The sequence below is a fragment of the Passer domesticus genome, chromosome 7, assembly GCF_036417665.1.
Source record: "Passer domesticus isolate bPasDom1 chromosome 7, bPasDom1.hap1, whole genome shotgun sequence".
NCBI lineage: Eukaryota > Metazoa > Chordata > Aves > Passeriformes > Passeridae > Passer > Passer domesticus.
The window spans coordinates 5977581-5991850 of NC_087480.1; the positions used below are offsets into that span (position 1 = coordinate 5977581).

Here is a 14270-nt window from a genome sequence, read left to right on the forward strand (position 1 = left end):
TCAGCAGCACTGAGGCTGGATGCTCATCTTCCTCCTCAAGGTGCTCTCCCTGCTGCAGGTGGCAATGCCAGGAGAGCCCCAAACCCTGGCAAGGCCCTGGAGCACAGCTGGATGTGGAAAATGCTGGGTTTGAGTCTCTTCACCCACGCAGGGGCTGTCACAAGGCCACACATTGCTCAGCACTGGGCTGCTCCAGTGCTGGAGAAGCCCTGAGCATGGAGGTTTCCTCATCAGCCAGCAGATCTTGTTAGTACTTTATTAATTGCACGGATGGGAAGAGCAGCCCCAATCCAAGTCAAACAACTGCTGCACTTTCATATGATACAAAACAAAAGTCCCTTAAATACAAAATTCCCAGCTCTAAATGAGCGTCACCTGGTGCTGAGCTCTGCCACCAGAGTTATATATTAATATTCCACCTGTACAAGTATTTATAGATAGAAAAAAAAAGAAACACTTTAAAAAAATATCAGGAGAAAATTCACTCCCCCACATGTTAGTTATATTTTTATATATGTATATAAAATACATATATATAAAAACACAGACTAGAGGCTGACTTGTGCTTTTCTTTTACCAAAAGACAGACAGTTATGGCCAAACTGACACTGGGGGTCCCCAGCTCATGGGTCGTGTTGCCTTCCAGCTGGAACGACGTCTGGGAATTTGGGTCCCTGCCTGAATGGAGAAACCAGGTCATCTCCTGGGTGCTGACAGCTCCAGTGAACAGTTCCTTCATGAAGGGAAGGAAGGGGTGGAAAGGGGAATGGTGTCTCTGCAGGGAGTGGGTGGGCAGGGCCAGGAGCAGCTGCCCAAAGAGGGGTGAATCCCAAACAACTGCCCCTCCTGCCATCCCTGCTCCCTCTCTGGGCACAGCCCTCAGCACTGAGGGCAGCACAGAGCGGGAGCTGGTCTGGGGAGTGTCTCCCCACCTCGATGCCTCTTTCCAGGCACTGCCTCTTCCCTCCCAGGTGCAGCTGCTCCAGGGCTCCAGCAGCGTCCTGCCCCATGCAAATAACAGGTCGGCTGCTTGAGGATGGCCTTGGCTTGAACTCCATCCACCCCTCCTCTCAGTGACACCCAGTGCAGAGAGAGGGCTTTTAGCCAAGGAAGAGCAAGGCACAGGAGTACAGGGCTGCTTCTCCCAAGAATTCAGCACCAATGCTGCAACAGGTTCCATCTGCCCCTCGACAGGGGCTGGCACCTATGTACCTATAGGCAGCCCCCTCCTCCAGAACAGCAGCCTCTTCCACTACCACACAGTGACTCCCTGGCTGTCCCCACCGGGTGACACCACACACACAATCCCCCCCTCGCTGCCCACCCTCCACTTCCCAACCCCGCACTGCGACCTGCGGACACGGCCCCATTTCCCCGCTCGCTCCTCCCGCCTCGCCCCACGCTCCTTCACCCCTGCTGTTCTCCTGGCTTGTGTGGGGGCCCCAGCTCCTGCCACAGGCTGCATTCAGGGGTGACCCCATGGCCACTCTGCTCCCACACCTCTCCTGCGGGACACCACGGCTTCCCCTCTGCAGCCCCCCTGCCCCGCAGCACCCGGGCCGTGGCAAGGGACAGCCCAGCCCGGGGTGAAAGGATGTTTATAGATATGTGCCTCTGTCTCCCACTCCACGGGCACTGCACCACACCGTGCCTCCTGCTGAGAGCCCCAGTCCGGATCCAATGGCAAGTCCACGTCTGAAAGGACAGAGCATCTTCCTGCTGCCTCAAATCTTTGTCTCGGGGCCGGCGGGACTCAGGGCTGGGAAAGAGTCTCGGATCCTTGCCAGCTCCATGGCACAGAGGTGGCCAAAGACCCTGTTATACCACTCGGGAGACCGACCCCTGGAGAAGGGAAGAGGCAGGAGGAGGTGAGTGGGCAGGAGAGACTCTGCCAATATCATGGAGCAGCACATCCTGGATCCCCTTACCTGAGGTCAGCCCTGCAGATGTGCGTCACCCGCGAGCGGCCCATGGCGCCGGGCTCGATGAGGTACTGGGACGTCAGCACGATGGCCTTGACACCTCCCTCCACGGGCACCTTGTCGTGCTCCACCGAGAGGGAGCTGAGCAGGCAGGCTCCCCGCGGCAGGTCCGTGCGCCAGCGCCTGCGACAGAGCGGCCGTCACCGCGTGCCCACCCCGTGCCCACCCCGTGCCCACCGCTGCCCACTGTAGGAGTGTAGGAGAATGCCCCCTAATGACAGAGTGGCAAAACTAGCCTTTGTCCCCCAAAAAAGGAAAGAAGCCCAGAAGTTTTTCCAAACGATCAGGTGAAAAACCACCTTATAGGACCCCAGAGACTTCACTAAAACTTTGGGGTCACCTAATTGGATAGAAGCCAAAAAGTCCCGCCTGGGCCATAAGGTAGAAAAAGAGGAGGACAAAAGAACTGAACTGCTTTTGTGAACGTGTTTCTATCAGGCGCAGACTTCTGTACCTGGCTCGGATTTTCTGTTTGTTATTTTGCCTTTTATTAAACCTTTTTGTTTCAAACACTGCAGCAGAAGCCATCCTGCTCCAAAGGTAATAGCCAAGCTATCCTTGGGGTATTAGGTTCCCTTTTGAAGGCTCATAAAACCCTAGCCCGACAAAATAGAACCTAATAGCCCACCACGTGCCCACCATGGGAGCCCCACACAGCCCGGGAGAGGGGCAGGAGATGGGGCTGGAGCACAGGGGATGTGCCCAGCTGAGCCCCAAGCCCCGCGGGCCGCGGCCGCCCTCACCGGAGCACCATGCAGTCCCTGCGCGGGTGCGGGGCCATGCTGTCCGTCACGTAGTGGTACACCTCCATGTCCTTGTCCAGCGCCTCCACCACCCGGCTCTGCAGCAGGTCCTCGTCCCACAGGTGACGCTCCCGCAGCACCCGGTGCAGCACCGTGGCAGGAGGGGCCTCGACCTCCGTGGAGACCTTCCACAGGCGCAGAGGGTGCCCGTCCCCAACCTGAGGGGACGAGGTGAGGGTCACACAGACTGTCCCACAGGACCCCCGGTGCTAACCCCTGAGCACCTTCACTGATGGCTCTCCCAGCACAGTCCCATCTGCCGGCTATTGAGGGATGGGGTGGGACCTGCTCTGGCTGCTGGAGAGGTCACCCCATGCACATTTCCCTTCAAGCCCCTCCACACGGTGGCATTTACCTTTTTGCAGGACAGCTCTGTGTTCAGGGGCCCCGGCGTGCTCATCCATCCCTTGAATTTCTCTGACGACTCTTTGAGCAGGTTCTGGACACTCTGCTCAAAGTAGGAGTGTAAATCCTTGCTCTCCCCCTGGCACACCAAGTCAGCCAGGGGGTGGGGATAAGCATCTGCAGCCATATAGGAGCTGCTCAGCTGCAGCAAGATGTCATGGGAGACCTGCAAGCCAAAAGCACAGGGATGTTCAGTGAGGCAGAGAGATCCTGTGGGGACTTTGTGAGTGGTCGTGGACACACAGAGAACCATAACTCATTCCCCAGGGAGTGGGGAGGATGGACATACAGACTTCACCACCTCCTGCCCAGGCCATAGCTGGGCTTGGCTCCAGGGCGAGTGGCTGGAGGCTGCTGTCCCACTGAGGGAAGGATGCCCTCAGCTTGCCCAGGACCAGCACCTGCCAGCAAGGTCACACCTCCCACAGGCAGCACTGGGCTGGGACACCATTGCCACCCACCTGGAAGAGCTTCTTGCAGTCGCTGATCATGTGGGAGAGCCCCTGTGTCGCAGCCATGTTCTCATTGAGGTCCTTCTGGTCCGGCTTCCCCATGGTGCCCTTCTTGTGTATGGCCCTGTGGGGGAGCAGGCAGTGATCTAGACCCCCTCATTTGTGTCACAAAGCAGAGCCAACAGCCCCTCCATGTCTCACCATTCCCTGCTGGCCCCCTCCCAGAGCAGGCAGGGAAGGGGCACTGGGGAGCTGGGGCTCAGCCAGCCCTTACCTGGGCGATGTGCTTTCCTTCTTGGACACGTTGAGGTGGAAGATGGAGGGGGCCAGGCACACAGCCAGGTTCCCAGCTGTCATCTGGTTCTCCTCAGCCGAGGCAATGTCGCTCAGGAAGTAGAGCAGGGTCTGCAGCACCTCCCTGTTCTCATCTGGCATGAGGATGATGGCAGCCTGCACCGCCTGCAGCCGCTGCTCCTTGGACACAACTGCGGGCACGGGGCAGTGTCAGCAGGGCGTCCCCACGGCCACCACCCATCCCCTCCTCCCAAAGACCCCGAGCTGCCCCCGGCCCGGCCCTTACACTGGTAGATCTGCAGGAAGGTGTCGGTCAGCTTGCTGGTGAAGATGGGCTCGGGCAGGTCGCGGAAGTACTGCTTCAGCAGGTCGGCCACGTCGTACGCCGACTGCCCCGAGTAGTCGACGTTGTCGGGGCTGGTCTCGTTCATGTGCCGGAGCGCCTGGATCCGGGACTTCACCCCGGACTTGCGGAAAATGCCAACCTGCCCGAGCAGAGCAGGGGTGAGCGGGCACCGGCCTGGGTGGGACAGGCAAAAACACTCCCTCCCCAAAGGGATCATCCCTGAACCCGGAGGAGACACTGAGCGAGGGACAGCCACGGGGATGCTGCTGGGTTCCCACGGACAATCCCACCCTCCCGCTTCAGCACACGCCACAAGAGGTGAACAAAGGACACCTAAAGCTTTTTTTTTCCCCTGAAATCCCAGTGCTGCTCCTCAGCAGCCACGGCCTCACCTGGTCCAGGCACTGGCTGCGCAGGTAGCGCATGGCCTGCTGGATGCTCTGGGGCAGGGGCTGCCCCGTCCGCTGCACGTTGACAATGGGTGGCACCCCAAAAACCATCTTGTCCCTGTAGTCAGGGACCTTACTCCGCTTCATGAATTTGGGGACAGTCCTGCAGAGTGGGACAGAGAGACATCAGTGCAATGAGCGGTGCCTTCAGCACCCCCCCTCACAGAGAGAGAGCAGGACCCCGGGAACACAAACACAGACACACACACACACACACACACACACATTTCTGCAGTATTTGGAATACAAGCAAGGCAGCTTCCCAGCAGGAATGGCAGCACATTTTGTTAAGCCAAAATAATTTTGATACTTGGCTATGGAAAGAAACCACTGTCCCACTCTCTTATGTTACTGCAGCACTTTTAATGCCCCACGAACACCTGCAGCCCCCACAGTGGCAGCTGATGCCAGGAGCCCCCCTGGAAGCCAGGGCGATGCCAGGAGCCTGGGGCTCAGCTCTAGCTCACACTTGCCAGAGCAGACAGCCCTTGGTTTAGCTTTTCCCCCTCCACACCCTGAAGCTGCCCCGGGCTGGGGACACAGCACGAGCTGCAGCCTGTGGCCCCCATCCTGGTGCCCCTGGCCCCATCTCACCACGTCCAGGCCTGCTTGTGGGGCACGGAGTACTTCTCCATGATGGCGGTGAGGCGGAGCAGGGAGCACTTCTGGAGCAGGTTGAGCTGGGCCGATGACTGGCGGTTGATCTCCAGCGAGGCCGAGTTCAGGCTGGGCCGGTGCGAGTTCTGGAAGCTGTGCCAACGCAGCTTTCTGGGGACACACGGGACATTCCCAGCTAAGGAAACCCCCACTGCTCTCCACTCCTTCATGGTTACTGCCACATCACCCTCTGACACCAGCCAAACTGGGTGAGGAAAGCCAGAGAGCTCGGCACCAGCTGTAGCTCTCCCGAGGAGAACCCCAGGGAATACTGGCACAGGGGAGGCACGTACCCGCTGCGTTACGCTGGTTATTAATTAATGAAAAACCTTTTAATTGCGGGTGTGTGCAGGCAGACAGGCCCGGCAGCTGTGGCAGTGCTGGCAGCGGTGGCAGCGGTGGCATTGGTGTCCTGCGGCCAGCAGAGCGCACCCGCGCCCCGCGCTGCGCTCCCCGCCCGCTCCGTGCGGCTCCGGCTGCGCTCCCCTCCCTCCGCCCGCTTCTGCCTTCCGAAGAGACGATCACCCAGCCCCGAGGCCGGGATCGGGCTGTGCACCCTCCCTCCCCCAGACCCACGGGCTGTGCACCCTCCCTGCTGCAGCAGCCCCGACCCTGGGAGCGCTCACGGCCCGGCTGGACGGGGTTTGGAGCAATACGGTCTAGAGGAAAGTGTCCCTGCCCATAGGGACAGCGGGGGCTGGAACGAGATGATCTCCATGGTCCCTTCCCACCCAAACCAGCTCGGGATTCTGTGATACCTGCAGGGTCTTGTGAGGGATGCTCCTACCCCCGAATCCCGGCGCTCCCGTGTCTCGATCTCTTCAGCCTCGTTGAGGGAGTTCCCCGTGCTATCAAAGTCACTGGCAGAGGTGCCAACATCCGACATGGACTGTTCCTCGAAATGCAGGTTGGAGGGTTCCCCTCCCGAGTCCGACTCCTCCTCATCCTCCTCTTCATCGCCCCCTTCCCCTCCATCCAGGCCAGGGGAGACGGCTTTACACCAGAGCTCCACCTTCTGCTGCAGCACCCACACGTGCTGCAGGATGTCGTCGAGGTTCTCGTAGGTGACCTCCCCGTCCTTGCAGAAATCCTCGCTGCTGCCGAAGTCCGGCACGTTGTCGTAGACGCTGACGCGGCTGCCCAGGGAGCTGCAGGAGCCCCGGCGCCGGCGGGCGAAGCCCCTCGGGGAGGACGAGCCCCCCACGCTGCCGCTGCTGCCGCCCCCGCCCAGCCCCACGGCCGCACTCCCTGCCTTCCAGTGGCTCAGGGAGCTGCCGGCCAGGGGACACAAGCTCTCGATGGACAGGGATTTGGGGAAGGTGCCGGGCTTGTGGTCACAGGGGATATAAACCAGGCAATCGCCATGGCGAGCCCGGCGCTGGCACTCGGCAGCAGCCCAGGCACCGCCGGTGGCAGTGGCCGTGTCCGTGTCGTAATCCTCCAGGTAAACTCCACCGCGTTTGGGGTCAGAGCTGCCCTTGGCGCCCCCGGGGCCGAGCAGGCGGTTAGTCCTGTATGATACCGAGAAGAAGTGTTTTTTGCTGTGGAAAGGGGCAGGTGTCCCTCTTTTAGAGGAGTTGGTCCTGATGGCCGCAAGGTCCCCATCACTCTTCAGAGAGCCCCATCCTGGTGGGAGAGTGGCGCTGCTGCGCGGAGCCGCCCTCCTCTCTGGGCTGGGCTTCTCCTTGTCCTTCCTCCGCAGGGACTCGATCCGCTTCAGGAAGCTTCGAGACCGTCGCTTCTTCAGCTTCTCCTTGGAGCCCTCTCCCTGGCCCGAGGGCTGCTCCGGGGCAGAGCCCTCGCTCTGGCTGCAGCTGGAGGCGGTGGCAGCGGCACGGAGAGGGGACGGGGGCTCGGATGGCACGGCCACAGTGCCCAGCGTGCCACCCGTGCCACCCACGCTGCCCACACTGCCCGTGCTGTGCAGGGACGTGGCCTCGGGGTTGGTGCTGAGGTCGGTGAGGACGCTCTCGCGGCTGGACACTGGGTGCATGGTGCAGCTCAGGGCCTCCGAGCCCTGGGACAGGACATCGGCGGACCCCACCCGTGACCACCTTTTGCTGTCCCTCTGGTACGTCCACCGGGTGCTGATGGCACACTGCTCTTCCTCCTCAGAGTCTTCATTCTGTGGGTGGTTGAGAACAGGGGATGATCAATCGGTTGGAGCTGAGGAGGGTCAGCACATCCCCCCACCTCAGAGGGGCACAGCCACCAGCATGGCCCCAGGTGGGGAGGAGAGCAGCGTGGTCACCTCTTAAACCAGCTCGGAACACCTCTGGCAGTGGAGGCCTCCAGGAGCCACTCTGTGCCCAGGGCAGTCCCAGAGCTCACCAGGACACTGCCCTACCATTGAGAACACAATCCCCTGCACCCCTCAGCCCCCACCTGCCCTGAGCATCCAGGACTTACCTGTTTACGCTGAAAGTGAACATCCAGCTTCATGGAGGCACAGGTGTTCAGGGTCATCAGCCTCCTGCAAGAAACAGAGTGGCTTTACCCTGGTCCCAGCCCCTGCCCCAGCCCTGCTGCAGTCACAGGAATGGCTTTGGCTTCTTTTGATTTTCCTGCCTTAGAGCCTTGGCTGTGCCTGTCACCTGTCACCTGCTGCTTTGAGTCCACAGTCAGAGGGACACCCTCCTAACAAGGGGACAATGCCAGCAGATGGTAGCCCAAGCCAGGCAATGCCCGTGCCAGCTGCTGGGGCCACTAGTGGGCAAGTGGGCAGGGGTGGTCTGCTCCAGGCTGCTGAAGCAAAATCACCTCAGAAGCTCCTGTGCCCCAGACAGGGAATGACTAAAGGACCTGAAAGCTCAGAGAGGGAGGGACAGACAGAGACCTCCCATCACCTCCTTCCTGCCTCACTGCACCCAGGAAATGGCACGGGAATCCCCTCCTACCCAGCACAGCAGCCTCTCTGCTGGGAAACAAATAGGAAACAGACTCTGTTTCCGCCCCTGTTCTGGGTGGAGGGGCGGCGTGGAGCCAGCACAGGGACATGGGTGTGATGATGTGTCCCGAGAGGCAAGGCAGGGCTGAGTCACTCACAGCACGAGTGACACATGGGTCAGTGCCCCACTTTGGGTGCCAGCTCTGGCTTGCTCTGAGTGCCCCACACGCTGCTCCTGCACACCAGCCCTGGGCAGCTCCCAGGCCTGCAGCTGCAGCAGCGCCGTGCCCAGGTGGAAACGTGCAGCTGGGCTGCACTGCCTGGTACTGGGACGACCAGCATCACATGGGGCATAGAAAATCCCGTTTCCCTGGAACCACCCAACACCAGCACTGTTCCCTGATCTGAACAACTGAGTTTTTACTGCAGAGGGAGTGATAGTGCTGGAGTGGGGTCTGAGCCCAGCCAAGGTCAAGGCAGGCACCCTACTAAGCCCACACCACATCAGCCTGGGCCGCTGTCCTGGTCTGTGCCACGTCCCTGTGCTGATTCCATGTGAGGCGGGGCAAGGGAGTGTTACCTGCACAGGGATTTGAGGGAATCCTGGTCCAGGAAGCTGTGGTCCTTCTTCACAGCACTGATGTCAAGAGGGAATGACGACTCTGGGGAAGGAAGTGACATCAGTGATCCCGAGCCAGCTGCTCCATCAGGGACAAAGGGCAGCAGTGGGCATGGGAGGAGGAGGAGAGGCCAAAGTGGCTGGAGATGACCTGGAGATGGTGCATGCCCAGGGTCCCTGGGCACAGCTCTGCCCAGGTACCTTAGGTGAGAGTGATAAGGTGCCCAAGGGCCTCCATTCAGCTCCCTGCTCATCCCTGTGCACAGACAGCTCGGCTGGGATCGTGCATGTGGGACCTGGACCTTCAGCCCCAAGGGTCTCAATCCATCTGCCCATGAAGCCATGGAGTGTGATCACCGCGGGAAGGGAAACAGAGGGAAACACTTGGAGGATGTGGGAAGTTCTGTGGACAGAGGCTGGAGAAGGGCTGGCTGATTCACAGACTGCAGCACCAGCACCGCTCCTCGCTGCCCAGCTGTGGCCAGCACCTGGGGCTGGGTATCCCGGCAGGAACCCGGCCTGTCCTTGCACGTGGGGCCTGCCCCCCAAAATAGGCACTGTCAGCCAGCAGGCTGCTCATAAAGCATCCCTGGGGATGGTGCTGCAGGGGCGGGGAAGTGCCCGGCTGAACAATGGCCACGGCTGCGGCCGGCCCAGCCCCGCTTCCCGCTATTGTCCGGCCGGACGGGCTCCTCGCACCAGCAGGGACTGGGGACCACCATCCCCCCAAGGCTTCCAATACACACAGCTGAGCCCGAGGCAAGGGCCACCGCCACAGCCACCCTCCCACCGCCCTGGCACAGGAGCTGGGAACAGGAATGCTGGCTGGGCATGGCCGTGCCCCGTGCTGGCACTGGAGCATGGGCTGAGTGCTCAGGAAGGACAGGCTGGAGCAGGGCAGGGGTTGTGGGAGTGGGGAGGGATAGGAGGGAGAACATGCTCGCTCTCCACATTACCTACACTGGCTGCCCCTGCGCTCCCACCCACGGCAAACACTCCCTGAACCACTTCAGAGCTGATGGCTCTCCAAAGCCCGGCTGCCCTTGGCCAGAGCAGCCGCCCCAGGATTCCTCAGAGCCCTGCCTGAAGGGGAAAAGTTCAGGAATGCAGGGAAGTTAACTGGCTGGTTCTCCAGGCCGTGGCCAAGGGCTCAAAGTGTAACAAACAATCATATAATCAGTGAGCAATCCCCTGTGTCCCCTCCTCTCCCTGGAGCTGTGGGCGCTGTCCCTGCAGCCCCCCTTGGAATCTGGATGAGGTAGAGGCTGTGAGCAGGCAGAGCAGGGTCAGGGCAGGAGGCAGCTCTCACCTTCGTACAGCTGGGCATACTGGGGGAACCCCGCTGCCCGGAGCCAGTCACACGCTTTCTTGGCTTCAATTTCTGTAAGAAAGCAAAGAACCAGCCTGAGCATCCTGCCAGCAGCAGCAACGCCCTGAGAACACAGCCCACACCCCCGGAGCCCTGACAGCAAGCCCATGTTCTGTGTGCACAGAGCAGAGGAGGGGTCCCACTGCAGAGCCAGGGGTCCCAGCAGCAGCAGGGTCCTGGGCAGACATGGCTCAGCTGCAGCTCTCTGCCAGCACTGGGCAAAGAGCAGGAGGTGACAGTGGTGCCACCTGAACGACAGGGCCACAAGATGCAGTTTTAACCTTCTGATGAAACGTTTTGTTTCTGAACCCTCCAAACCAAACACAGTTCTTGGCCAGGCAGGAGAGGAAAATCTTTCTTTGTAACCATCAGTTCAGAGCTCGTCAGAGCTCAGTGCTGATCACTTCTGCAAACATCCCCGAGCAAAGGCTGCCAAAGGAGCCCTTCCCCCCCACCTCCTTCCCACCACCCAGCCCTCCCCACCTCTTCTTTCAAGCTGGTGTTCATCCCAGTCAGCAGCACATCCCTGGTGGGGTTCTTCACCCCTCGCCCAGCTGGTTCCCACCCCTCACACAGGGATCAGCCATCGCCCACATGAGCCCATTCAGCAGCCAGCAGTATTTCCTGGGAAATTCCTCCAGTTTAGAGAAACTGAGGGAAAACAGCCCACAGCTCCCGCAGCCACAGCAAGTCATTGCCAAGGGTCAGCACCCATTGGCCCGATGACATTTCTGCTGCTGAGGGTGACAACATCTGACCTCAAGGGTAGAAAATGCCTTGGCAGCCTCAGGGTCTGAGCTGTCCTTCCTGGAGGCAGCGCCCAGCACAGAGCGGGCTGAGGCCAGACCCACCCAGCACTGGAAAACCCTGATTCCATCCCCATCCGCCCACTGCCTCAGCACAGAGCTCTGGCTACAGTTTGCATTCCCAATTCCAAATGTACAGAAGCAAAAAAAAAAAAAAAAAAAAAAAAAAAAAAAAAAAAAAAAAAAAAAAAAAAAAAGCCCCAAATACACAGCTCAATTCAAGGCAGGACTAAGCCAAAGCCCTGGACCCAAATACTTGGCAAGGTTTGGGAAGAAGTTTTGGAATGAGCATCTGGATCCGGGTCCAAACCGCACAGCTGTCATTAACCATGCCATTAGTCCTGCCAAAACCCAGGGCTGACCCCTCCTGCCCCCAACAGGGCTCTGACCCAGCAATCCCAGTGGAGAACTCAACCCCGGAGCTATCCTGGGTCAGCTGGTCCACGTGGAGCACCACATCCCTCCCAAAGAACCCAACACCCCACGGGGAGGGCACCCCATGGCTGCATCTGTCCAGCAGGAGGGCACCAAGACTGGTGGTCCCTGGGAATGCTCTCTGGCCATGCCAGCTCTGGAAGCAGATCCCTCCCACACTCTGCAGTGGGCAGGACCCAGGGACAGACACTTCCCACAGCCCTGCCAAGGCACCTGCCAGTTCCCACTCCTGCCCGACTCTGCTCCCAACGGGAATTCCATGGGGCCAACCCCAGCCAGCGACTGCAGCTCCGTGTGCCCCAAGCCACGAGCAAATCCACCAATCTCCCACCTGCGCCGTGGATCCTGCCCCAGGGATGGCTCTGGAGGAGGGCAGCAGGAGCAGGGCCGTGCCTGAGCTTACCCCTGCCCGCAGCGGGGCTCAGCTGGTGCCAGAGCATGGCCGGGCACCGACCGCGGCCACGCCGGAGCCCGGTGACACCCAGCGTGACCACGGCCACCCCGGCAGGCCGGGAGCAGCCGGAGCCCAGGGCTGCAGCAGGATGCTCTGTGCAGGACTGGGCTCGGCCGCCCATCCTCGTGGTGGAAATGCGGAGTCAGAGCACGACATTTCCTTCCCTCCGCCGCCTCCCCAGCACGGGCTGGCAGCGGGCCAGGCCCCAAACATCCACCCTCCCCTCCTCTCCAGGAGCCAGGTCCCAGGCTCTGCCTGCTGTGGCAAGCCCTGCATCCCCCCAGAGCCCCTCCAGCAGGGAGAAGCCCCCTAGAGCAGGGGGATGTTTGACCAGCCCAGGCTGAGCCCTCCTCATGTAGAAGTGCTGTCACAGAAAGGTTTCCAAGTGTTCTGTCCCAGAGGGAGCCAGCAGCCAGCTTCCTCCTCTTCCCGCCCTTCCCATGGACGTGCTTTCCCAGGGAAGTGCAGGAAAGGCCGGGCAGGCAAACACTCCTGCCGTGGGGCATGGCCGGACGCCGGGCACAGGGTCACCCGTTCCAGCCGTGTTCCCAGCCCTCCCTGTCACCTCCCAGGAGCCTCACTGTTGGGCAGGGTGATGGGACCTGAGCCCAGCACACACCCCTGGCTGCAGACTCCACTGGGAATCCAGCCTGAGCCAGGGATTGCTGCCCAGAGACCCTCCACCCTCCACCCAGCTCAGCCTGAGCCCCAGGCAGCAGCAGAGATGGGTTCCCAACATCCCCCGATGCCAGGATTCTCTGATGTCTAATGTAGGCTCACCAAGCACTACACCCACCCTGAGCAGGGCACAAAGAAGGTCTCCCTGCCTCCACTGGTCAGAAAACAATTTCCAGGAGCTTATAGCAATTCAATATCTTTGAGATCTGTGGTTTAAATGGTGCAGAAATTGTCCCACTCCAGTTGTATAGCAGGAGGAGCAGGCACAGGGTACAGACAAAGTCCATGCATCCCTGAGAAACGAGGGGATAAATCCCACCAGCTTCCTGACTGCAGGCAGGGAAGGCAGACCAGCAGCCCCATTATGTTTCATGCTCCAGAGGAAGTTCTCCATGGGAGACGAGCCCTCAGGAAACTCCTGGACATCTCCATGGGGGAAACCAGCACCAACACCTTCAGTGGAAAAAGCTCCCAATGGTGCACAATCTATGAGCCACCAGAGAATCATCCCCCAGCAAAGGCTCTGCCTTGTCCCGCAGCTGTTGAGGCTGGATGGTGTTTCCCAAGGAAAAGGTTTCACTGTAGCTCTCCCATGTCCCCAGCAAGGGACAGAGACGATGACCCAAGGGCCACCATGGTCCATCAGAAACGCCCAGAGTGGGTCCAGCCCCCCCAGCCAGGGAACCGTGACCCCCCAACACCCCCAGGAAGGAGTGGAAATCAAAAACAAAGGAAGAGAAGATGTTCCCATTGTTCCGGAATGAAAGGATGAAAATCAAGACTGAAGTGGAGAAAAAAGGACAAAGTTCCCCAATCCCCTTCTTGCAGTCACTGCACTGTGGCATTTCCCTGGGGCAACCACTGGTGGCTCCAGCAGGAATGGCTCCTGCCTGTGGGTGTCTGGAGCCTGACAGCTCTCTCTCAAGTGCTTTTGGTGCTCCATCCACCCCACCCTGGCCTGGAACAGGAGTGGACCAGGGAAAAATGGGAAAAGCCCAGGACATTCCATAAAAGGTCTAAAATAAGCAACCTGGAGCACTGGAGGCAGGCAGGAAAGTCACTTCCCAGAACCCCAGCTCTGCACTTTCACTTTAACAATCAAAACTGACAAGAAGTCCCAGGCCAGGCCCTCAGCTTCCCACACAAGGTTCCAAATCCCCATAAAACGTCCCACACAGCCAATTAGCGTGTGAGGAGAAAACCCCACCACAAAATCGCTCACACGTTACCTCATGGAAAGCTGGAAGCAGCTGCCTGGCACTGCGGGGGAAGCTTCAACCCCAGCACCAAGGGGAGAAAATTGCTCTTTTTCCTTTCGTGTTGGTGTGATTTCTTTCCATCCTGCCTGAAAGTAAAACTGCCGACAACAGGGACTTTCCTTCCCGGCTATTAGCAGAAGTTTCTTGCCTGCTTTTTACAGGAATGAGAGAAAGTCCCAACGCCTCTCCTGAACCAGGGGGATGTGCCTTCACTGTTGAGAACATGAGGAGCTGAAGGTGTCCCATGGGAAAGGTGTATCCTGCTCATGCCAAAGGTACCAGGGACAGAGGGACTGACTCTGGAGAAATCAGAGCTGCCTTCCTGAGTAGGGCATCCCTCCCGCAGCAGCCAAGCAATCCAGACCCTCCCAGGGG

At 59.7% G+C, this 14270-nt stretch overlaps 1 protein-coding gene across 5 annotated transcripts in view; it reads right to left on the reverse strand.

The window, feature by feature from the left end:
* Positions 1-244: 244 nt before the first annotated feature.
* STARD8 (StAR related lipid transfer domain containing 8) overlaps positions 245-14270 on the reverse strand; it is a 41521-nt gene continuing 27495 nt past the window's right edge. For 4 of the 5 annotated variants that reach the window (XM_064426574.1, XM_064426575.1, XM_064426579.1 and 1 more), the window contains 13 exons: positions 10204-10275; positions 8856-8937; positions 7798-7861; positions 6147-7513; positions 5326-5499; positions 4675-4834; positions 4223-4421; positions 3917-4127; positions 3652-3766; positions 3141-3356; positions 2726-2943; positions 1929-2105; positions 245-1842 (listed from right to left, as the gene is read on the reverse strand). In XM_064426574.1, coding sequence (XP_064282644.1) covers positions 1725-1842; positions 1929-2105; positions 2726-2943; positions 3141-3356; positions 3652-3766; positions 3917-4127; positions 4223-4421; positions 4675-4834; positions 5326-5499; positions 6147-7513; positions 7798-7861; positions 8856-8937; positions 10204-10275 — 3173 coding nt within the window. In that variant the 3' untranslated portion in view covers positions 245-1724. Of the gene's footprint in view, positions 1843-1928; positions 2106-2725; positions 2944-3140; positions 3357-3651; positions 3767-3916; positions 4128-4222; positions 4422-4674; positions 4835-5325; positions 5500-6146; positions 7514-7797; positions 7862-8855; positions 8938-10203; positions 10276-11835; positions 12001-14270 lie in introns of those variants that run through there. The other variant, XM_064426576.1, reaches the window with a different exon arrangement.